At 46.9% G+C, this 25,103-nt stretch overlaps 1 protein-coding gene across 2 annotated transcripts in view; it reads left to right on the top strand.

The window, feature by feature from the left end:
• FBLN1 (fibulin 1) overlaps nt 1–25,103 on the top strand; it is a 117,223-nt gene that overhangs the window by 62,811 nt on the left and 29,309 nt on the right. For both annotated transcript variants that reach the window (XM_088478292.1, XM_088478293.1), the window contains exons 4-14: nt 2,252–2,405; nt 3,568–3,621; nt 8,932–9,033; nt 12,018–12,155; nt 15,358–15,495; nt 16,285–16,428; nt 16,565–16,693; nt 17,557–17,682; nt 19,740–19,859; nt 21,355–21,486; nt 23,872–23,995. In XM_088478292.1, the coding sequence (XP_088334418.1) occupies nt 2,252–2,405; nt 3,568–3,621; nt 8,932–9,033; nt 12,018–12,155; nt 15,358–15,495; nt 16,285–16,428; nt 16,565–16,693; nt 17,557–17,682; nt 19,740–19,859; nt 21,355–21,486; nt 23,872–23,995 (1,361 nt within the window). The remainder of the gene's footprint in view (nt 1–2,251; nt 2,406–3,567; nt 3,622–8,931; nt 9,034–12,017; nt 12,156–15,357; nt 15,496–16,284; nt 16,429–16,564; nt 16,694–17,556; nt 17,683–19,739; nt 19,860–21,354; nt 21,487–23,871; nt 23,996–25,103) is intronic.

Here is a 25,103-nt window from a genome sequence, read left to right as displayed (position 1 = left end):
GAGATTTACTAATATTCTGCACAGACCCTATGGATCAAACATCACTAGGGTTGGTGTCACCTGGTGTGGTAGCTCATGGTGTCACCCCCCCCCCTCTCACTTTCCATAGATGTTATATTACTGTGACCGTGGTATCCAGGGGTGACACAGATGGGCTGGATACAAGGGTCACAGTAATCTAACATCTATGGAAGGTGAGATATCGAGTGGTTTCCAGAATCTAAAACTTGAGGACTCCCTTGGTTGTTCATGCTGATACATAAGTGGTGTATTCCACTTAATAAAGGTACACCCCTATTCACACAGAGGGTGACCACATCTGGTGAAGGTTACCGATATGTAATAATATTGCACTAGGAGGCGCTCCTTATCCACCTTTTGTTTTGTAATATATATATATATATATATTTATATATATATATATATATATATACACAGCTACAAAAGACGGTGCACTCCACAAAAATTGATTTATTCAAATATGCACGTTGGACACCAACGTTTCGGGACCACCAAGTGTTACCTTGGCAAAGGGACATTGTGGTCCCGAAATGTTGGTGTCTAACATGCTTATTTGAATACATCAATTTTTGTGGAAGCCTCTGAGTGCCGCCGTCTTTGTAGCTGCTTGTGGACTGTATTTACGTGGAGGGCACCAGAGCTGCTGAACGCTGCTCAGAGTGAGTGCCGATCCAAACAGGCTACACAATGCCCACAGTAGTGCCCCTTATACAATTATGACTGTAGTAGTGCCCCTTATGCAATGCCCACTGTAATAGTGCCCCTTATACACAATGCCCACAGTAGTGCTCCTTATACAATGACTGTAGTAGTTCCCCTTATACAATGATGACTGTAGTAGTGCCCCTTATGCAATGCCCCCAGTAGTAGTGCCCATTATGCAGTTCCCCTTGTAGTAGTGCCCTTTTATGCAATACCCCCTCTAGTTGTGCCCAATATGCAATGCCCCTGAATTAGAGCCCATTATGCTGTAGCCCCAGTAGTGCCCCTTACAGTACCCCCAGTAGCACCCATTATACTGTACCACCAGTAGCTCCCCTTATGCAGTGCACCCAGTAAAGTCCCTTATGCAGTGCCCCCAGTAATGCCCCTTATGCAGTGGCCCCAAAAATGCCCCTTATGCCGTGGCCCAAAAAATGCCCCTTATTCAGTGGCCCCAGTAATGCCCCTCATTCAGTGGTCCCAGCAATGCCCCTTATTCAGTGACCCCAGTAATGCCCCTTATTCAGTGGTCCCAGTAATGCCCCTTATTCAGTGACCCCAGTAATGTCCCTTATTCTGTGGCTCCAGTAATGCCCCTTATTCAGTGGCCCCAGTAATACCTCTTATTCAGTGGCCCCAGTAATGCCCCTTATGCTGTGCCCCCTTCCCTGTGCACTGTCCACTACTTACCCTCTCTTCTTGACCTGGCCTGCACTCGAGGCCTGTCACTTGCTAAATAAATGGTCCTCTCTCTGGCAGCGCTCACAGTCGTAGTCCCTCCGGCTCCTTCTTCTTCTCCCGCAGACTCCCAGAAGCACAAGCGGAGCCAGCGTGCAGCGCGCGATGACGTCATCGCGGCCGGCGGCCAGCACCACACACAAGCACAGAGATTCTCTGTGCCTGTGTGTGTCTCTGGATGCCGGCGCGATGACAGAATTAGCTGAGCGCTGAAGGCGGCGGCGTGAAGGACCAGCGGCATCCAGCTCATGGAGTCGGCGGGGACCAAGTGCGGTGGAGATGTATCTGAGAAGGGTGCGGCCCGCGGGTGTGAGTGCTGCTCTTCTTGGTGTCACCCCTTTGAAGGGTGACACTCGGTGCGGGCCGCACCCCCCGCACCTACCTAGTGACGCCACTGGGATCAAATACTGAGCCGGAAGCTTTGACGGTGTGACCGATGATGGCGTTTAAAGGTGCTCAAAGCGGTATTTCAGTGCCTACAGACCCTGACCCGGTCGTTTGGACACACAGCTGTACACCAGGGAAGAGCTTTGTAGTGTCATTAGCATAAAGTCGCTGACATGTGACCACCAAAAGCCGCAGACACTGACTCAGATGGAACACATTATCAGACCCTACATGTCTGCATGTTGGCAGCAACACTGCCATCTAGTGGACACATGAAAAAAGGCATTATTTGAAGCACAGTTAGGGATGTGCCCAGAAGGACCTTTATAAAATATATCACTTTTGAAACCTGTAATTTTTCAGAGACGTATTTATTTAATGTTCACATGATTTATTTTCACAGCGCTGCTGTAACTGCTGCTTACTGGGAAGGATGGCCCAGGCACAGGGTCATAACTGCGAGCAGACTACGTTCCTGGGCTACCAGTGCAGCCTGGTCTTCAGAGCTTGCTGTGTGAAAGGACAGGAGGGGCTCGACACCCCCAATCATGATGAAGGTAGAATATAAACAGAATACAATTTATAATATATGATTTAAAACAAAAACGGCAGCACAGTTAGAAGCAGTCCTAGGAGCATATTGATGCTACCCCCCACATTAATCTTAGCTCCATCCACACCACAGCCCGCACCATCTGGATAAATACTGCTGTGTCCCAGTACCTGCTAAACATTGCTAGTGTAAGTTACACCAAACTAGGATTTTTATACTTACCATAAAAAAAATTGTTTCTCTGAAACCATTTTGGGGGACACTGCTGTAACCCTGGGGTACAGAGGGCGCTATGGCTGGAGCACGGCGCAGAAGTAGCAATAAGAAAAGAGACGAGTAGCTGAAGAATTATAAAACCAGTGGGATCTAACTGACGGAATAAAACAAGGGAAGTACCTAGATACATGACAGCCTGCAGACCGTACAGCTGCGAGGGACTTCAGAACTTCGTCATTAGTGGCGGACTGGGGCATGAAGGGCAGTGATAGGGGCCCATACTTAGAGGTGTGGCCAGCCTCCTGAAGTGGTGTGGCCAGCCTCCAGAAGGGGTGTGGCCAGCCTCCAGAAGGGGTGTGGCTAGCCCCCACAGATGCTTGGCTAACCATTAAAAAGTGCATGATCTGGGCCCCTTTAAAAATATATATACAGTATAAACTGTAGTAAATACTGCTAGTGCATGCATGATAATGTACCAGATTAATAACAGCAATAGTTTGTATAAAATACGCCATAGTCCTGTGCTGTATATTTTAACATTTGTATATTGTATAATTCAAGTGCACAGTCAGGAACCTGATCCCTAAAGGAGCGGGTGGGCCCTCAGACAATGGCCCCCCCCCCCCCCGGGGATTCCCCTGTACCCCTGTGGGCCAGTCCGGCCCTGCTCGTCATGCTATGTGGGAGCAGTTTGTATAATATGCAGCGAACGCTTTCTATGTAACCTGATCATAGAGGATAAAAGCTATTGATGTAACATGCCTCTGCTCTGCTGGATGGAAGCAAAAACAGGAATCAACTAATGCAGCAAATTATAGAATAAAAGTGACTGAAATGATTCAGTTGGGGGAATCTGACATCTGAAACACAACTATGAGACTGCAAATCACTTTTTCTTCATTTTACAGAAGCCATTAAACTTTCTAAACTGACTCTTTATTCTCCCGCAGCCAACAACCCCCGCTCCGATGTTGAAGACCCCTACCTGAACGACCGCTGCAGAGGTGAGTGAGGAAGGGACAGGGAGATTGTACCAGCCTGGGGATTGTTGTGTAGGAAGGGTCCTGTGTGTTAAAGTCTTATTATATGACATTCGGTCTTTCTCATGCTAATTTAATGCTGTGTATATCTATAACCTTCTATAATAATATCAGTATAAACCAGTGAGTTCTTAGGTCATAATTTGTAAACTATTTGTTCTAGGTAGGAGCCTAGATAGGGTTGGGGACGGGATGTCGGCGATTGGGATCCCGGTGATCAGCATCCCGACAGGGTTACAATACTATCACCTGTCGATAAGTTTCCTAACCCTACCCATAAACCTAAGCCTCCTCCCTGCAGCCTAAACCTAACCCTCCCCCCTAATGCCTAACCCTAACCCTCCACCCCTAGTGCCTAACTCTAACCCTTCCGCTAGTGCTTAACCCTACCCCTAGTGCCTAACCCTCAGCCCCTAGTGCCTAACCCTCCGCCCCTAGTGCCTAACCCTAACCCTTCCACTCGTGCCTAACCCTCATCCCCTAGTGCCTAACCCTCAGCCCCTAGTACCTAACCCTCCGCCCCTAGTGCCTAACCCTAACCCTTCCACTCGTGCCTAACCCTCATCCCCTAGTGCCTAATCCTCAGACCCTAGTGCCTAACCCTCCGCCCCTAGTGCCTAACCCTCATCCCCTAGTGCCTAATCCTCAGACCCTAGTGCCTAACCCTCCGCCCCTAGTGCCTAACCCTAACCCTTCCACTCGTGCCTAACCCTCATCCCCTAGTGCCTAACCCTCAGCCCCTAGTTCCTAACCCTAACCCTCAGCCCCTAGTGCCTAACCCTCGGCCCCTAGTGCCTAACCCTCACCATAGTGCCTAACCCTCAGCCCCTAGTGCCTAACCCTCCGCCCCTAGTGCCTAACCCTCATCCCCTAGTGCCTAACCCTCAGCCCCTAGTGCCTAGCCCTCCGCCCCTAGTGCCTAACCCTAACCCTTCCACTCGTGCCTAACCCTCATCCCCTAGTGCCTAACCCTCAGCCCCTAGTGCCTAACCCTCCGCCCCTAGTGCCTAACCCTAACCCTTCCACTCGTGCCTAACCCTCATCCCCTAGTGCCTAATCCTCAGACCCTAGTGCCTAACCCTCCGCCCCTAGTTCCTAACCCTCAGCCCCTAGTGCCTAACCCTCGCCCCTAGTGCCTAACCCTCACCATAGTGCCTAACCCTCCCCCTAGTGCCTAACCCTAACCCTCCGCCTCTAGTGCCTAACCCTAACCCTCCGCCCCTAGTGCCTAACTCTTCCCCTAGTGCCTAACCCTCAGCCCCTAGTACCTAACCCTCCCCATAGTACCTAACCCTCCCCCTAGTGCCTAACCCTCCCCCTAGTGCCTAACCCTAACCATCAGTCCCTAGTGCCTAACCCTCAGCCCCTAGTGCCTAACCCTCCCCATAGTACCTAACCCTCCCCCTAGTGCCTAACCCTCCCCATAGTACCTAACCCTCCCCCTTAGTGCCTAACCCTCCCCTAGTGCCTAACCCACTCCCTAGTGCCTAACCCACTCCCTAGTGCCTAACCCTCTCCCTAGTGCCTAACCCCCCCCTAGTGCGTAACCCTCAGCCCCTAGTGCCTAACCCTCCCCTAGAGCCTAACCTTCCCCTAGTGCCTAACCCTCAGTCCCTAGTGCTTAACCCTCAGTCCCTAGTGCATAACCCTCCCCCTAGTGCCTAACCCTTCCCCTAGTGCCTAACCCTAACCATCACCCTAGTGCCTGACCCTAACCATCACCCTAGTGCCTAACCCTAACCATCACCCTAGTGCCTAACCCTCCCCCTAGTGCCTAACCATCACCCTAGTGCCTAGCCCTAACCATCACCCTAGTGCCTAACCCTTCCCCTAGTGCCTAACCCTAACAATAACCCTAGTGCCTAACCCTAACCATCACCCTAGTGCCTAACCCTCCCCCTAGTGCCTAATCCTCAGACCCTAGTGCCTAACCCTCCGCCCCTAGTTCCTAACCCTAACCCTCAGCCCCTAGTGCCTAACCCTCGGCCCCTAGTGCCTAACCCTCACCATAGTGCCTAACCCTCCCCCTAGTGCCTAACCCTAACCCTCCGCCTCTAGTGCCTAACCCTAACCCTCCGCCCCTAGTGCCTAACTCTTCCCCTAGTGCCTAACCCTCAGCCCCTAGTACCTAACCCTCCCCATAGTACCTAACCCTCCCCCTAGTGCCTAACCCTCCCCCTAGTGCCTAACCCTAACCATCAGTCCCTAGTGCCTAACCCTCAGCCCCTAGTGCCTAACCCTCCCCATAGTACCTAACCCTCCCCCTAGTGCCTAACCCTCCCCATAGTACCTAACCCTCCCCCTTAGTGCCTAACCCTCCCCTAGTGCCTAACCCACTCCCTAGTGCCTAACCCACTCCCTAGTGCCTAACCCCCCCCTAGTGCGTAACCCTCAGCCCCTAGTGCCTAACCCTCCCCTAGAGCCTAACCCTCCGCCTAGTGCCTAACCTTCCCCTAGTGCCTAACCCTAACCCTCAGTCCCTAGTGCTTAACCCTCAGTCCCTAGTGCCTAACCCTCCCCCTAGTGCCTAACCCTTCCCCTAGTGCCTAACCCTAACCATCACCCTAGTGCCTGACCCTAACCATCACCCTAGTGCCTAACCCTAACCATCACCCTAGTGCCTAATCCTCCCCCTAGTGCCTAACCATCACCCTAGTGCCTAGCCCTAACCATCACCCTAGTGCCTAACCCTTCCCCTAGTGCCTAACCCTAACAATAACCCTAGTGCCTAACCCTAACCATCACCCTAGTGCCTAACCCTCCCCCTAGTGCCTAACCCTAACCATCACCCTAGTGCCTAACCCTTCCCCTAGTGCCTAACCCTAACCATCACCCTAGTGCCTAACCCTTCCCCTAGTGCCTGACCCTAACCATCACCCTAGTGCCTAACCCTAACCATCACCCTAGTGCCTAACCCTCCCCCTAGTGCCTAACCATCACCCTAGTGCCTAGCCCTAACCATCACCCTAGTGCCTAACCCTTCCCCTAGTGCCTAACCCTAACCATAACCCTAGTGCCTAACCCTAACCATCCTCCTAACCCCAAAACTTACCATCAGGATGCCGGAGATCGGGAAGTGGGTGCTGGAATTGTGACTGGTGTCGGGATTCCGGCGCCGACATTCTGAGCGCTGGCATCCCAACAGCCAGGATTTAACCACTTGCCTGGCATGGTCACATCAGATGTGATCAGTCAGAAATGCCCACTAGGCAGCTGTAGGAAGATAATCTTCCAGCAGCCGCCAGTGTCAGAGGGACTCTGCAGCCGCCGGAGTAACGAAGCCAGAGGAGCCGCTGTCCACAGTCTATACCCGGCGGCAGCTGCAGAGAAGAGCAGCCGCTGGTCAATCCAGCCTTCCCCCAGTGGCCTGGCCGGGTGTCCCCATCCTCACCCCACTGCTCCTCCTCACCCCACCGTCGTGCGCCTCTCAGACCGGCTCCCCCTCCCTGGGCCAGGAGCAGCTTCCCATCATCCTGGGCTTCAAGCTGGAAAGCAGCTACCTGGGCACCCAACTATCAGAGAGAGGAGAGCTGCAGGTGACCGAAGGCAGCCGCCTCCAGCTCTGCTTCTGCGTTCTGTCCCTGCGGCCGGCCAGCGAGCACCTGCCGGCTATCACCGAGGTGTCCCTGGGGCCGCAGGACAACCGCAGCTGCCTGGAGGACACCCGGTACCTGCTGCACAATGCCCGGCTCAATGTCAGTGCGGGGAGGGGATGACACCTGACACCCCCTGCTAACAATAGTTTTTTATTGTTTTTAAATTATAGTTTTATTTTTTTAAATATCCACACAATTGTAATTTTTTTAAAATTATCACATTATGTAAATTGTAGCTATTTAAACTTGATTTAAATTTTTTTGTTTAAAAATAAAAAATCATATTTTATAAGGGTTAAATGGCTCTTATTCACATAATTTTATAATAAAAGAAAAATCGTCAATTTCTGTGCGTTTTTTTTTTATATTTGTCAGATAATTGGTTAAACTACATCACCCTAGATAGCCTAGTGAATAACTCAACTTTCTATATAATATCCTAGGGTTTAGGTTCCCAAACTCAGCCATTACAGTCCAGGTTTTAAGGATATCTATGCTTAAGCACAGGTGACTTAATTAGTGCCTCAGTCAATTTGAGTGAATTAGCTGGACTCAAGCAAGGATATCCTTAAAACCTGGACTGCAGTGGTGGAGTTTGGGGACCTCTGCTTTACACCACAGTATAGGATAACACGTACATCGCGCTGTTAGTGCTTATTAGTACTGTTTCACCAAACCAATATGCTGTTTCGCTGTGCTGCACCCACTGGATGTTAGTGTGGTATTGAGGCTTGGTGGAAGCTATGTCATGTGAGATTGTCGTGTGTCTCAGGAGCTGTTGGCAATGACCAAATTTCCAATCAGAACGTGCCATTATGCGCAGCTAGAAAGTGCAGTGCGCTTAGCTCGATCTGTCAGAGCCACACAGCAATAGAACAGTGGGGGAAATTGGAAAAGCAAAATCTACATAATGCGCAGTGATATATGAGCACTACGAATGCCCAGAAAATGTCTCATAATATCTATAATAATTAATGAGAAGATGAATATTGTATCATATTTACAGTCTACATGGTGGTGGTGGCAGTGATGCTAATTTATATTCTGATTGTATTTGTTTATGTAGTACTGAGTATTAGGGGTAAATTTACTAAAGTGAGAGTTATTAGAAGTGGAGATGTTGCCTGTAGCAACCAATCAGATTCTAGCTATTATCTTCTAGAAGGTGCTAGTTAAATGTTAAGTAGAATCTGATTGGTTGCTATGGGCAACATCTACAATTCTAAAAACTGTCACTTTAGTAAATTTACCCCTTTACCCATTGTTACGGTGACCACTGTATTGCAGGGTACTTGACTCTTTGTTGTATTTGCAAATGGCAAACTGGTGGATGTGGAATATGTAGGGGTAGGGGTCGATTTACTAAAGGGCAATTTAGATCAATTTCAAATCAATCTAAATTGATCTAAATCTATGTTGTTTTTGGGGCTAAATCACGTTTACTAACACCTTAAAAAAAAATAAAAAAAATTGTCTGTTAGTAACTGTGTGATTCAGCCCCGAAAACACATCATCCACGATTCAGATTCATTTAGATCATTTTGAAATTGATCAAAATCGATCTAAATCGACCTTTAGTAAATTTACTAGTGTCTATTTATTACTGCAACATTGTAACAATCTCAAAGTGACTTTAATATAGAAAGTTTGTTACAAGAGTTGTGATGTTCGTTCGCAGGTGGCGGACCCTGCACGCAGCAGTGCCGAGATGCCGGCAGCAGCGTGGTCTGCTCCTGTTACGCCGGATACAAGCTGCAGCCAGACGGAGTCACCTGTGAAGGTAACGGGTTTATCACCGGACACATCGGCGAGCTTCCGATGCCAAATATCAGCCGCTTTGCAACCCAGCAGTGTACCGCACACGGCGCAAACTCAAACTTCTAAACCCAGAGCTTGGAAGCGGATTCAGTTTTAAGCAGAATTTACATTTTAAGATAAAAATCACATAAATCATATAAATATTTTTTTTTTTGCTGCGACACAAAGAGTAACTGTTTTACAGAGAACAGCAGCATTGTTTCAACAAAGGATATATAAGGGTCTATTTACTAAGCTTTGTTAGGAGATAAAGTAAATGGAGGTAAGGTACCTGACAATCAGCTCCTAACTGTCATTTTTCAAACACCTGTGACATGGCAGTTAGGAGCTGATTGGCTGGTACCTTACCTCTGTTCACCTTATCTCCTAACAAAGCTTAGTAAATAGACCTCATAATGACAGTAGTTCCGCCTGCATGACCAGCTTTAGTGTAGAGTTATAGGCCATATGGGGGCCTCTATCCTCCGAAACACCCGGTTTCAAGGGGTCCCTGCAAATATTAAGGATCCACTGGATGTAATGTGGAGAGACTGCAGCAGTTATCCCCATATCTGCCACAGCCGTCCCCCCTCCCCCGTTTCCGACAACAGCTGCTGGCAGAATTACCGGGCTCCGGAATGTGAAGCCCATTGTAGCCTATGGGTTATAAAGTACAGTGGTTTCTGATCAATAAGACATTTAGGCGAATGAGGATCCCTTATTACTGCGAATGGTGGTGGTAAGGGATCTTTATTATCAGGGGCTGGCCACATCTATTATTAAATATGCCCCTATGTGTTTTCACACTTATTTGATGCAGGAAAGATGAATTCTCCAGCTAACAAGTAGATATGTTAGATGCTGCAGTACTTAGTACTTGCTTATTTAGCTACCAGAAGGTAGAAGAAAGGTAACACTGTAGCAATAATTTGCTAATCAGTTGTTGAATATACGTTGTATTGTGTGATGTTCCCTTAAAAAGAAAAACTGGTTTATAACAAAAGCATAAAAATACACGATTAGTTACAAAGGTTAAAGCATGTTCACAACTGAAATGACATAAAAAGATTCACTAGAAGAAGATATTGTTATATTTACAAGTATACTGTCCTGTCCGACTCCTGACAGTACATTGGGCCTAAGGGCCTGATTCAGACCTGCTCGCGAGCGCATAGTACTCGCAAGCGGGTCGATGGCCGGGCAGTGCGCACGTGAGCCCCAGAGCGAGTGAGAAATCACTCTGGGGCTCGCTACAAGACGGGGCGGCTGTCGATGTTGATCGACAGCTCGCCCCATTTTGTAGGCGGGTCGAGGGGGGGTGGCTGCACAAACTGAGGCGTTCCCGAAGGAACGCCTGCCGTTTGTGGGCGGCCTTACTGACATCACACGTGATGTCAGTAGTGAACTTCCTGCTCTATTAGAGCAGGAAGTTCACTGGGGCTTGCCGTGGACGAGACCTTATCACAAGGGTCTCATCGCAAGCCCGATGGTCGCGATAAGCTGTGGTCACCCACAGCTTAGCGAGCGGCCTAGAGGCCGGGCTAAAAAAAACGGCCCGCCCTGATTCAGAGCGAGCGCTGGCAAATAGTGAGCGCCTCTGAATCAGGACCTAATTCCGCTTTGTGTGTTTTTGCACAGCATTTGAAGTAGACACCTCATGCGCGCATTTGCGGTCTCAGTGCGGCCTCCGTAGATGCTTCTTTGGGTCACCGTAGCTGGCGTCTCGTGTCTGCGTATGTCGAAGCTCGCTCAGCCTAGACAACTGAACCCCTCTGCCAAATCCAGGAAGTCTGCATCCGACAACGCAGACCCAGGGCTTGGCACATCTACAAAACGGGGGTGACACCCTATTTTGTAAAACGGTCCTGGTCACAGCCCCCGCGCCGCCCCTCAAAGACCGCAGGATGTTAATCATGGCGCTGCAAATGGGGAACTGCGAGCAAGCACGCAGGACACGTTTTGTAGATCCAGAATCACCGGATATATAAGTTAACCATCGGGTTTACGTACAAATCCAAATCAGGGCTTTTGTGATTACTAGTAGGGATGGGACGCCCCAAAGGATAGTACCGATGTTTTGAACAGTGTTCAAAAAACATTGGGCCTGATTCAGAGCCGTTCGCTATTTGCGGTCGTTCGTTCAAAAACAAGGGGTGGCTATTCAAATGATCCGTTCGCAAATTGCAGTCTGTTCACACCTCTAAGTCTGAACGAGCGAGCAAAACATACGCTCGTTTATTTGTTAAAAACGCCCCCTGGCCGCTCGCACCATACGTCATGTCCGCTATTTATTAGATTAATCGAGTACATCGACCAGCGTATGAACTGCTCGCTATTCTTGTGGTTGGTTTTTGCTACCACAATTTTGCGAACAGTTCTGGCTTAAAAAAAACACAGTGACGTGGTCAATGACGCTGCTGTTTTAAATATGCACACCCATAAAACGCCCGTTTTGACCTTTAAGCACGCCTGCGTTCTGATTTCCACTCCCCGTTTTCAAGCACCTTCCCCTGTTACCACCCACATACGCCTCATCCTGTCACTCAAATTATCAGGCATTCGCTATTTTGCGAGCACATGAATTTCGGCCGCACTGACTGGTTCGCGCATGCGTATAACGATCCGTACGCATGCGCAGATGTGCGAACATCGCTCGGAACGAGCGTACTGCCGCTAGCGAGTGGCTCTGAATGAGGGCCATTGTTTAGTCCTAAACATTGGTTCAGAAACACTGATGCTTTATGATGTTAACCGATGTTTAAAATAGACTAGCTACTTGGTACACGCAAGCAAGGGGTGCGAGCAGGAACCTTCCTATATCCTATACATACACTTAACTTGTGAGCTACAGGTTATATAAATATATCTATTTTTGTCAATTAAAATGCATGAAAATGTCCATTTGAGTATCTTGCACATGCAGTTTTTGTTTTCTCCATGTTAAGCAGCTTATTTGACTTTATACAGATATTAATGAATGTATTTCGGGAACGCACAACTGTAAGGTGGGACAGATCTGCATAAATCAGTTGGGGTCGTTCCGCTGTCAGAGGGAAATCAACTGCGGCACGGGATACGAACTCACGGAGGATAACAGCTGTAAAGGTACGGCGAGTCTGTGCCGGAGGGGGACCCTATAATAACTGTCACATGTCATAATACCGGAGCTGCTAGTATGACATTCGGAACATTCGGAGTACATCCCTTTGCCCCACCTTGTGTGACAGAACAAACTGATAAAAATTGTAACAATCTGCAAAGTGTAGTGAATTGTATTTTGTGCCCAAATAAAATCCTAGAGACAACGGGCCTGATTCAGAGCCGGACGCTATTTGCGCTCTCTCGTTCAGAAAAAGGGGCCGGCTATTTAAATTGAGCGCTCACTCTTTGCGGTCTGTTGACGCCTCTATGTCTGAGCGAGCGAACTAAACATTCACTCGCTATTTTGTAAAGACGCCCCCTGGCTGCTCGCATCCTACGTCATCTCCGCTATTTATTTGATTAATCGAGTACATCGAACGGCGTATGAACTGCTCGCAGTGCTTGTGGTTGGATTTTCCTACCGCAATCATGCGAGCAGTTCAGGCTAAGAAACAACCAAGTGACGTGGTCGATGACGCTGCTTTGTTAATTATGCACACCCTTAAAACGCCCGTTTTGACCGTTTGGCACGCCTGCGTTCGGATCTCCACTCCCCGTTTTCTAGCACCTTCCCCTGTTACCACCCACAAACGCCTCATTCTGTCACTCAAATTATCAAGCATTCGCTATTTTGCGAGCACACAATTTCCAACCACAATGACTGGTTCGCGCACGCGTATCACAACCCATACCTATGCGCAGTTGTGCGAACATCGCTCGGAGCGAATGAGCGGCCGCTTACGAGCGGCTCTGAATCAGGCCCAACGTCTTGTTCTATTGGAAGCAGTAAATTAGAAGTACTGATCCATACTATGGGCCTCATTTATCAACAGGTGATATTCTCGTTATTACTCGTTACTGATCTTAACTGGTGCTCCAACCAATCAGCTCCTAACTGTCATGTGTTTAAAAAAAAAATGTCAGTTAGGAGCTGATTGGTTGGTTGGAGCAACAGTTAAGATTAGCAATGAGTGATAACGAGAATATCACTCATTGATAACTGAGGCCCTGATCGTTCCTCTCTAAAAGGCCTGGATCTTAAGGGTCATGCTAAAATTCCTACCTGGCTCTTGCTGCTTGTTAGATACTCTCTTGATGCAGTAAACGCTGTAATATAGAGTAGCGCTGAGTGCTTTGACCTACAGTAGGTGTTGTGAAGCCAGGGATGCAGCAGGGGTGGGGTAGGTTCCTATAGATTGTCTGTCTGTTAAGATCCTGATCTTGTAATACACCAGCATATGGAAGGGTTGGGCAGGGTCGTAGCTAGGGTAGTGCGGCCGGTGCCATCGCACAGGGCACCACAGGTCAGGGGGCGCTGTTTGGGCCTGTCAAATTTCTGTTTATTATCATTCTTGCTTGTAGCTTCCTCTTATTTTATCCCCAGCATCTCCTGGCCTCCCCTATCTCTTCCCTGGCCCTTCCCCATGAAGCCATGGCCCTTTTTTGGGTGCATTATGTCCCTTTGAAAAATGAGGGGGGCGCCAATGCTCTTTCTGGCACAGGGCACCAAAAAGTCTAGTTACGGCTCTGGGGTTGGGTATGGAATCCCGGCGGTCAGGATGCCGCTGGTCAGAATACTGACAGCGCATCCTGACAGTGAAAATCCTGACAGCACTAGGTAAGAGAACCTAACCCTAACCCCTAGCCCTAACCCTCCCTACCCGGTGCCTAAACATAACCCCCCCCTCTAGTGCCTAAACCTAACCTCCCCCTCCCCGCACCCTAAACCTAACCCTCCCCTCTTAGTGCCTAACCCTAAACCTAACCATTCCCTTGACCCCCGATACTTGGGATGCCGGCGGTTGGGATTCCGGAGCCGGGAGCCCGATGCTGTAGGAATTCCGGCACCGGTATTTTGACCGTCGGCATGTGGGATGCCAACTACATCCCATATGGAATATGCTGGCACTATGCAAGTAAATGTCAATAAATAAATAATAAAATGTTCCCAGCACCTAAAATACTTGTTTGTAGCAAAATGCTTAAACAGTGGCCAGAACAGCGACCGTCTATGTCCAAGTCATAATCGTTAGGTATATTTTCATCAATTTGAAATGAAATTTACCGACACTCATGTGACCTGAACTATACTCAGGCTGAATTTCATTGGGAAATAAATATCATGACCTATATATCTTAAGTGGGAAAAAGGAGACTGTCTTCGGGGGACTATTCACACTGCAGTGTTTCTCCAACGCCGTCCTCACGAAACCCTAACAGGGCGTGTTTCCAAGGTATCCTCAGGAATAGCTAGTACCACCTGCACGTGTATATATATTTATATATATAATTATATATATATATGAACCCTTTTAATTTGTAATTTGGTAAAGCATTAAATAGAATATATATTTAAGTGTGGTGTGTGATTTGTGTTCATCCACTAGAGGGCATCATGATGCAGTGCATGTTTTCCAGATCATCTAGCTGGAGAAGAGGTGGGCTAATTGACTAACTTAATATTAAATAAAAAAAAAATATATATATATTATATATATATATTTTTTTTATTTAATATTAAGTTAGTCAATTAGCCCACCTCTTCTCCAGCTAGATGATCTGGAAAACATGCACTGCATCATGATGCCCTCTAGTGGATGAACACAAATCACACACCACACTTAAATATATATTCTATTTAATGCTTTACCAAATTACAAATTAAAAGGGTTCATATATATATATAATATATATATATATATATATATATATATATATATATATAATCTCCTGGCCTGGGGCTGGCATATCATTTCTCTCAGCTACACAATTAGACACGGCAGACTGCACTCCTGTTAATATATGCAAATATGCTAATGAATAAGGTAACGTTGCACGAATATTCATGAAAACATTAATTCAAAACCCAAATCACAAACAACAATGTGAGTACTTTGTTTTCTAGGCTTCATTCTTATACATATTGCTTCAGCCAACAAAATGGCTGCCTCCTCTGTAACATGTCACCTGGAGCATTTCTGTACAGACGGATGAACATTTGTTTGGGTTTGGCAACTTTTTGACATTCCTTCCTTTCACCAGGCTGGAAAATAGAGAACGTACATTAAGCAAATTGTTTTTCGGCGTAAATGTTTCTTTAATGTAAACTCAGTGGAGAATCTGGATTTGCCGGCGTGATAATACAATATTATTTTGTGATTCGCAGATATTGATGAGTGTACGTCAGGAACGCACAACTGCCTGCCCACCTTCAACTGCCAGAACACACCCGGATCTTTCCGCTGCCGCCCCAAGTTGCAGTGCAGCGCTGGGTTCATACAGGATGCCCTGGGCAATTGCATTGGTAAGATCAGATGACTAATAGACATGGCAGCTGATTGGCCACTGCCCACCTCCCAACAATTCAGAATAACAAAAACATTGGCTGTAAGTAAAAGAGTCCCTCGGCGCACCCCGCCACGCGCCTTTTTACCACAGCCGCACCACAAACCAATAGGCCACTTCCTCTTTGTGTGCTGTTATTATACTGCTCTGTTGTCATCATGAATCACATATATCGCAACCGCCTTCCCCTCAGTGCACAGCTTCATGTCCCAACCTCTACCGTGACACTTACAAGAAAATTAAATGGCTGCCATAGATCACTTAAGACATTGTGCGCCCACAATGCTCCCGCTGGCCCTCTATAAGCAGGCCTTGTTACTCCTGTGATGGACAGTTTAGCATAAAATGTTTGGTGACATGCGTGAGATGCACGGTTGCAAAGTGGTTAGCATTACTGCATCACAGCACTTAGGTCTCGGATTCAATTCCCAACAAGGTTATATGTGTGGAGTTTTTATGTTCTCTCTTACATGAGTCGCTCCGGTTTCCTCCTCCCACATTTACAAAGATACGCATCTTGGTAGAAGCAGCCATGTTTGACTCTTCTGACATCACCATGTAGACTCAACCTTCCCCCCCCCCCCCAAAAAAAAAGAATGTACGTCTGGGGGGGTATATTTTTTTTATGAAGCTTTGAGATGTGATAGTTTTTGTATGTGAGATACAGAAATAATGATTTATGACTATTTCAGTTTAAGACCTTAGAAAATATTCACTGTAGGTCTCTGATCTCTTTGTTCTGATTCAGATATCAATGAGTGCCTGAGCATCAACGCACCGTGTCCTCAGGGCCAGACCTGTATTAACAGCAACGGCTCCTACACTTGCCAGCGGCATGTCGTGAATTGTGGGCGGGGCTATCACCTCAGTGCTGACGGCACAAAGTGCGAAGGTTGGTGACGTTGCCGCATTGCTGCAGCGACTTATATCATTGGCTCCCCTCAGGCTGATGGAAACATCACCTAAGTATGGAAATGCATGTGAAATGCTCTTTACAGTAAAATACGAATCTCTCTTTTACGCCGTAGATATAAACGAGTGTTCCAGCATCCAGAACCCCTGCGGAGAGGGTCACATGTGCCTGAATGTAGCCGGCTCCCATCGGTGTGAGTGCCAGGCGGGCTATCACTTCGAACCCCTGAGCCGAACATGTGTTGGTGAGTTTGGGTCACTTCCTAGAATCTGCCAACCAGATATTGCGTAACGTTCTAGACCATCATTCTCTAATTGTAGCATACACACAAACATATATATATATATATATATATATATATATTTATTTATTTTACAAATCCAAAATCTGCGGCACTTGAATTAAAGACACCAGAAAACCTATTTATCAGAGTGCCAACCATTGCGGAATTGTACATTAAGCTGCAGGTTTGGGAGTTACTTATTGGGAAGGCGCCGACTTGCAAACCTGGGGAGTGCCGTCATTTTTATATATACTCTGCGAGTTTCACAGGTTCCCATCTCTCTGTCTCATGACCTCTCTCTCTCCTGGAAGCAAGTGACCCCGAACTCCATAGCATTCTGCCCATAGCAACCAATCAGATTCTACTTTTTATTTATCTAGCCCCTTCTAGAAGATAATAGCTGGAATCTGATTGGTTGCTATGGGCAACATCTCCACTTCTAAAAACTCTCACGTTAGTAAATATATTCCTGAGTCTCCAAAACACATCAGTCTCACATACTAAATTCACGGGTCTTGGCGAAATCCACTGCCTTCCCCTCAGAGGCTCACAGGCAGGCTCTGGCGCCCCTTGGCAATGTCACATTAGGGTAAAAGTAATGTATTCTGGGCGCACATCTCTCACAGGACTGAATTTCATTTAGCAAAGTAGGGCGTTTAGCCGCTGTGCTGCAATTGTAGTGAGGACTGGAGACCACAGGGTGATAAATGCGCTTATATACAGTGACTTGCATTTAGACAGCGGTAAATGACAGAGGCCAGGTCACTGTAAAGCCTGTGTGCTTTCATCTTCCCATCACTGTTCATAAATCCTTTTTATTTCAGACATTAATGAGTGCCGAGGATACTCCGGCCGCGTCTGCGCCCACAAGTGCGAAAACACAGCCGGCTCCTTCTTCTGCAGCTGTACCACCGGCTTCAAGCTAGCCTTGGACGGCAGGACCTGCGAAGGTAACAAGTCTGCTTTCTCCATTGTCTGTGACTGGCGAATCCCATAGGAATCACCAACATGGCCCAAATGTATTTGTTTTCTGTGTGTGTTATTTTTTCTGTTATCAATAAATGAACTTACTGTTAAATAATAATTTTTTAATGAGCGCAATCTCTGAAAGATAGGGCCACGATGTTACAATACAGGTTGTGTCTCCCTTATCCAAATATTCCGAAATACGGAATATTTTTGGCATGACTGAGATAGTGAAACCTTTGCTTTTTGATGGTTCAATGTACACAAACTTTGTTGAAGGCACAAAATTATTAAAAATATAGTTTAAAATAACCTTCAGGCTGTGTGTATAAGGTGTATATGAAACATAAATTAATTTCATGTATGTACACAAACTTTTTTGATGCGCAAAATGATAAAAAATATTGTATAAAATGACCTGCAGGCTGACGGTCTGATTCAGAGCCGGACGCTATTTGCGCTCGCTCGTTCAGAAAAAGGGGGTGGCTATTCAAATTAACCATTCGCTCTTTGCGGTCCGTTGACGCCTCTATGTCTGAAAGAGTGAACAAAACTTGCGGTCGTAATTTTCAAAAAAACGCCCCCTGCCCGCTCGCATCATACGTCATGTCCGCTATTTATTAGATTAATCGAGTACATCGAACGGCGTATGAACTGCTCGCTATTCTTGTGGTTGGTTTTTCCTACCGCAATCTTGCGAGCAGTTCTGACTATAAAACAACCAAGTGACGTGGTCAGTGACGCTGCTGTATTAATTATGCACACCCATAAAACGCCCGTTTTGACCTTTTGGCACGCCTGCGTTCTGATCTCCACTCCCCGTTTTCAAGCACCTTCCCCTGTTACCACCCACATACGCCTCCTCCTGTCACTCAAAATAGCAGGCATTCGCTATTTAGCGAGCACGCGATTTTCGGCCGCACTGACTGGTTCGCACATGCGTATTACAATCCGTACCTATGCGCAGATGTGCGAACATCGGTCGGAACGAACGAGCGGCCGCTTACGAGCGGCTCTGAATGAAGCCCTGTGTGTATAAGGTGTATATACCACATAAATGCATTATGTGTGTATATTTGGGGCCCTTTCCCAAGATATCTCATTATGGTATGCAAATATTCCAAGATACGGAATATTACGATATCCAAAATACCCCGGGTCCCAAGCATTTTGGATACGGGAGACTCAATCTGTAGCAGTAAAACGTTTATGGTTGGTTGATGTTTAGTATAGACACCGAAAATGTACTGATCTAAACACATGTGTAAGCTTAATGGGTTATTTAATATCATGGTGCAATGTGTGTACATGTCTTGTAACCTGCCACCACTTCGCATTGGTTTTGGAGCTAGAATTGCCACCCTGGTTTCAGGACACTAAAAGAGGATGTTCCCAATAGAATGTATTGCATACTCGGACCCAGGGCCGGATTAAGGTTTGTGGGAACCCCAAGGCAACTAACTTGTTGGTGCCCCTACCCATAAAATTGTCAATATGATATAATGGCAATATTACTGAAAAGTATAATCTGTAAATACTCCCAGTACCAAAGATGTGTTATACACACTATAGTGCCCCAGTTTATATAATGCCACAGAAACCCCAGTTCACATTGTGCCACTATTGGGGTAGCTATGCGTGGGGGCCTCTTAGTGCCTGGGGACAGCCCAGGTTGCCGTGTTGTGAATCCCGCTGTACCTGGTCCATATAATCTATAAGAGATATTTGAGCATTGAAACTACCGGTATTAGGAAGTAAACCTAATCCTAAACTTCTGACAAGGTCCGGCACAGAGTTGGACACCGGCTTTGCCATAATTTCAAGAGACCTGATTTGATCCCAGCACTAGTGCCCTTTGGCTGGTTGTACATTGATCCGTGCCTACGCCCCATTGTGGTTGCATTTCTTTGTGATCTTTATGCTGTTTGTAAAGATGAAATGCTAATGAAATAGTAAATAAATGGCATATTTGTGCACGTTGCTTCATGTTATAATAAATTATGACACCTGAGGATAATGAAATGTGACTGGTTATGCTTAGATGTGGATGAATGCAGCGCCAACCCCTGCAGCCAGGAATGCGCCAACGTCTACGGCTCGTACCAGTGTTACTGCCGCCGTGGCTACCAGCTGAGCGACGTGGATGGAATCACTTGTGAAGGTAAAATATACTAAGCTGTAGACTGAAATGTATCAGGTTCTGGTGACTGCTGTCCAATTAGCTCCGTCCACATAGCTCACGGCACTAAGGATAGTTCTAAACGAAAACCTCGCCCAGAGAAGTTGCGATCACAGTCATTGCTTGTGATTCCTTACTAATAGCGCATAATATCCCGCCGCGAGCAGGTAACGCTGACACTCCGGTTTTTGCTAAACTATTATTCCCATTATAAAGCTGTACATTCCTGACAGGGGTTGTAGTACGACAACAATGTGAGTTACAAGGTAGTTCATTAATATTGTTTCTGAGCTTTTATATACTGTACATAGCACCAGCATAAACCCTAACACTTTACACCTGGGAACAGCAACAAAATCAGATTGGTAGTAACTGACACACAAAGAGGTACGAGGGTCCTGCTCGCAAGCTTACAGTCCGCAGGGCGCTAATAGTGGGAGTATCTAGAATTCTACAATACACAAGTGATTATAATATGTAACATGTAATATGTAACAATATGTAACATTAAATACTGTGATTAGCATCTGTATAAAGGAGATCAAATGTTATCACTTCACTGTTCATTAGGAAACGTAGTATATTATTAATATATATATATATATATATATATATATAAAAATCTTATTTACCTTATTTTCATTTTTGCCTGTTAACTAATTTTCGGGATGTAGTTTGGAAGCCGACGGCCTAAATACTGACCGCCGGCTTCCAGACTTTCTAATCCTGGCGTGGTACTAATGACAGGCGTTGAAAACTCGACGCCTGTCATTAACCAGATGCAGGAAGACAGACGCCCGGCATACCTAACGAAGGTAAGCCGGGCGCGGGCAGCCGCGGGGGGGGGGGGGGGTAGGGTTAGGTTTAGGGCTCCGGGGGGGACTTAGGGTTAGACACCCCCCGGGAGGTTAGGGTTAGGCTAGGGGAAGGGGGGTTAGCGTTAGGTGCCCCCGGGGGGAGGTTAGGGTTAGGCTAGGGGGAGGAAGGGTTAGTGTTAGGCACCCCCGGGGGGGGACTTAGGGTTAGACACCCCCCGGGAGGGTTAGGGTTAGGCTGGGGGGAGGAAGGGTTAGTGTTAGGCACCCCCGGGGGGGACTTAGGGTTAGGTACCCCCGCGGGGGAGTTAGGTTTAGGCAGCGGGGAAGGGGGGGTTAGGTTTAGGCAGTTAGAGGGGGGATTAGGGTTAGGCACTTGGGGGGGAGGTTAGGGTTAGGCACCCCTAAGGGAGGGTTAGGGGGTAGAATTAGGTTAGCGATACTTGCCTTAGGGACGATTGGGATTTTCACCCTTGCCGGGCTGCCACCCCTAATTTTCTAGACCAATTGTGAGAGCTTGCTAGGTTGCCGAAACTCTGTTCCTTTATTTGATAGACATTTCGGCTCATGCGGTAGAGAGTGATACTGCTGTCATGCTGGTAAATACATTTTCCATACTTTTATAGTTTGTATTGATTATGTGCTTTCCTTTGTCACTGTAGACATAGATGAATGCGCTTTACCAACTGGCGGCCACATTTGTTCTTATCGGTGCAACAATGTTCCCGGCAGCTTCCGGTGTACTTGTCCTCTTACCGGATACACGTTGGCCCCTAATGGCCGAAATTGTCAAGGTAAATGTTTTTTTGTTGTTGTTATAGCGCTAACAGCCTAATTGTGCTTATTTAACAAAGGGTAGTGAGATTGTGGTTAAGACCTAAACCGTGGTCCCATTTGCTGCCTCCATTTTCTTTCCTCAATCCCTCCTTCCTTCTGTTAAAAACAGTATCTAAGAAGGGGATGTAGTCTAGAACCCGACAGTCTAAATGCCGACCGCCGGTTTCCAGACTGCTTTATCCCGACTAGGGACGAATGACAGGCGTCTAAATGTAGACGCCTGTAATTTGCCCGACGTCGGGAGACCGGCCCATATAGACTGATAGTTATATACAATGTTTTGAAAAATAATAAAGCTAATTTTTTTACTAGGAATAACTTTGGACGTTACAGCACTGCAATGTATTTGAAAGCAAACTAAGCCCATTTTCTAAAGCTTTCCCATATAATTTAGCTGAAGGAATTAAAATTGTTTAAAATTGGTGATATTTTCTGCTACAAAAAGCAGCTGAACAGTTAATTTGAAGCACCACCATTATTCTTGCTAATAATGCCCATCCCTCTCCATAGTCTGCACTTCCCCCACCTTTGCTATTTGCAGGTAAAGTACTGTACTTTCTGATTAGTGAGCTGAAGATGTTGTACTGACGCGTTTCACTCTTGAATATCCCACAACTTCATCAGACGAAGTTGTGAGAAATTCCACAACAAAACGCCTCATAAAATCTACTATGAGACTACCACTGGACCGATCTTTACAACATCCTCAGCCTACAGATTTTTCCACCTACATCTTATTTCCTTACGTGTTAAAAAGCCCTACGGAATCACATGGCGCTCACGTGTTATGTATAACGCGACTTGTAGCGTACAGAAGTAAGATGTATGTGGAGACATCTGTACTTCTTAGGGGTGTGATATGTATTACCGCCGGGCGCATTGTTCAATTCCCGAAAGCGGCTGCCCGACAAAGGAGGAAATCCCGATCGTCCTAAAGGTAAGTATTTACTAACCTAACCCCCCTAACCTTAACCCTCCTTAGGAGTGCCTAACCCTAACCTCCCCCCCTGTGCCTAACCCTACCCCCCCCCCTCTAAGTGCCTAAACCTAACCCCCCCTTCCCCGCTGCCTAAACCTAAGTCCCCGGGGAGGTGCCTAACCCTAACCTCCCCCCGGGGGTGCTTAACCATAACCCTCCCTCCCCCTAGCCTAACCCTAACCTCCTGGGGGGGTGCCTAACCCTAAGTCCCCCCCGGGAGCCCTAAACCTAACCCTCCCCCCCCCGCGCTGCTGTCCGCTGCGGCGCCCGGCATCTGCTCGATCGGGATGCCGGGCGCCGGTCTCCCAACGTTGGGCAAATTACAGGCGTCTACATTTAGACGCCTGTCATTCGTCCCTAGTCGGGATAAAGCAGTCTGGAAGTCGGCAGTCGGCATTTAGACCGTCGGGTTCCAGACTACATCCCGTCTATATGTATCAATGCTTGTGAAAGCTCTAATTCCTTTTATATCTATTAAGTGTTTAATTTGCTATATATCCCATCCAAACATAATTTCTGTGTGGGATGCGTTCGGCATGCCGACGCTTACATTACTGGCACCGGAATCCCGATGCCGGTCAGAATCCCGGTGCCGGGATCCAGACTGCCGGGACAGCAGGGGTAAGTAGCGGGGTTGGAAGGGGGGCAAGGGTTAGGTTTAGAAGTTAGGGTTAGGCATTAGGGGGAGGGTTAGGGTTAGGCACTAAGGGGGGAGGGTTAGGTTTAGGGGAGAGGGAGGGTAGGTTTAGGCACTAGGGGGGGTAGGTTAGGGTCAGGCACTAGGGAGGGACGGTTAGGGTTGGGTGAGGGGGAGGGTTAGCATACCGACCAACAATTGTCGGTATGCTAACCCTGTCGGGATGCCGGAGTCGGGATTCTGACCGCCTGGATCCCGTACCCAACCTTTGATGGACACGGAAAATATGAATTACTACTGTCATACCACAAGGGGGCGATGAGATACATCAGAGTGTACTTATTAACTAAAATGATGTTATTTTACAATAGCCTCCGCCTTCCTCACTTGTAAGCAATAATAGTTTAGGGGTGTTATTATATGATTGCTTTTTTTTGGGTTGGACGGGATCTCCACATATGAAGAGAGCTCTAATACAACTCCACCTAGTACATTGCTGGTGGTACTCCCATCATTGGCTGAATACAGCCAGTTCTTACTGTGCACGTCTTCTGTAAAGAATCCCACCGATGGTAAGATACATCAGGGGGCTCCCGACTAGATGCTTGCGGCTCTCGTTTAATTCCATACATCAGATTCCTTCGACTCTGCGTCTCTCACGCAATTCTAAACATGTGGTCCTGTAATGAGCAGGAGTCTCCATGTAACATGTCATCTGTTTTACAGACGTGGATGAATGTGTGACGGGGACACACAACTGCAGCGGCTCCGAGACCTGCTTCAACATCCAGGGAGGGTTCAAATGCCTTTCATTCGAGTGCCCGAAAAATTATCGCAAAGCTGGTGAAACGTAAGTGAAATCAAATCCGCCTCCTGAACATTTAATGGATGTCTTATTACACTATAGTCTAATCTGTCACCATTGGTCTGTGATCTACCTGGTTTACAAACTCATGAAGCCACATCAGCCAGATCCTTGTACGTGGTGTGACGTCTCAGTAATGCGATCCAGCCACTCGGTCTCCATAGTCTGCACTGTGGGACAAGAGAGGCTATTTTATTATTATAGTAATGATATCTGTCCTGTGAGCTATATTCTATTATAGACATTAACACACTGTGGGGAGGTGTACCAAACCTTCTACAGAGGGCAGGTTGAGAAGTTTCCCATAGCAACCAATCAGCTTCTAGCTAGCATTTTATGTTTTATAGAATGTATTAGATAAATGGTAGCTAGGAGCTGATTGGTTGCTATGGCCAACAGCTGCACTTGTCCTTTTTAGAAGATTTGATACATTTCCCCCAGAGTCTGAGATCTGGTTATAGACCGTGCACCCGATTCAACCACTAAAATACAGGTTTGTCATGATCTTACATTTAATACTAATTTATGAATCAGGGGACTGCAGATATATTTATGGAAAGTGTATTACGACCTGTATGGGGACTGTAAGGAGTTTTGTGTCTATGATTTGAGTATTATGATTTCTACCTTTCCATCGACATCATTACAGATTTACCAACAGTAATTATTTATGTCACTCTATGACCTGTTATTTTTTTTTATTCCATGCATCTACTTATTGGTGGTATATACTGTATATCCTTCACTTCCTATTGGTGTCTGAATGTTTTACTTACCTGTTTCCTTTGACTATTAATACACTGAAAACATGTTTATGAAGATTAGCATCTATTTATACTATATATAAGCTATATTTACTTGAGACCCAAGCACTAATCGTGTAAATGTAGTAACATACTGAGGGGGTCATTAAGACCCACTCGCGAGCGGCTGTCCACTCGCAAGTGGGTCGATGGTCCCCACTGCGCATGCGCACGACGGAGGGAGCTCCGTCGTGCGCATGCGCGAGACCCGACGAGCGAAGGACTTTCCTTTGCTCGGAGTGTCTCATCAAAGGGGGCGTGCTGTCGATGGTGACTGACAGCACGCCCCC

The sequence above is a fragment of the Taudactylus pleione genome, unplaced genomic scaffold (genome assembly GCF_031769625.1).
Source record: "Taudactylus pleione unplaced genomic scaffold, aTauple2 ptg000212l, whole genome shotgun sequence".
Taxonomy (NCBI): domain Eukaryota; kingdom Metazoa; phylum Chordata; class Amphibia; order Anura; family Myobatrachidae; genus Taudactylus; species Taudactylus pleione.
Note: the sequence above shows the minus strand (reverse complement) of the source record. Positions and strands in the feature narration are given on the sequence as shown.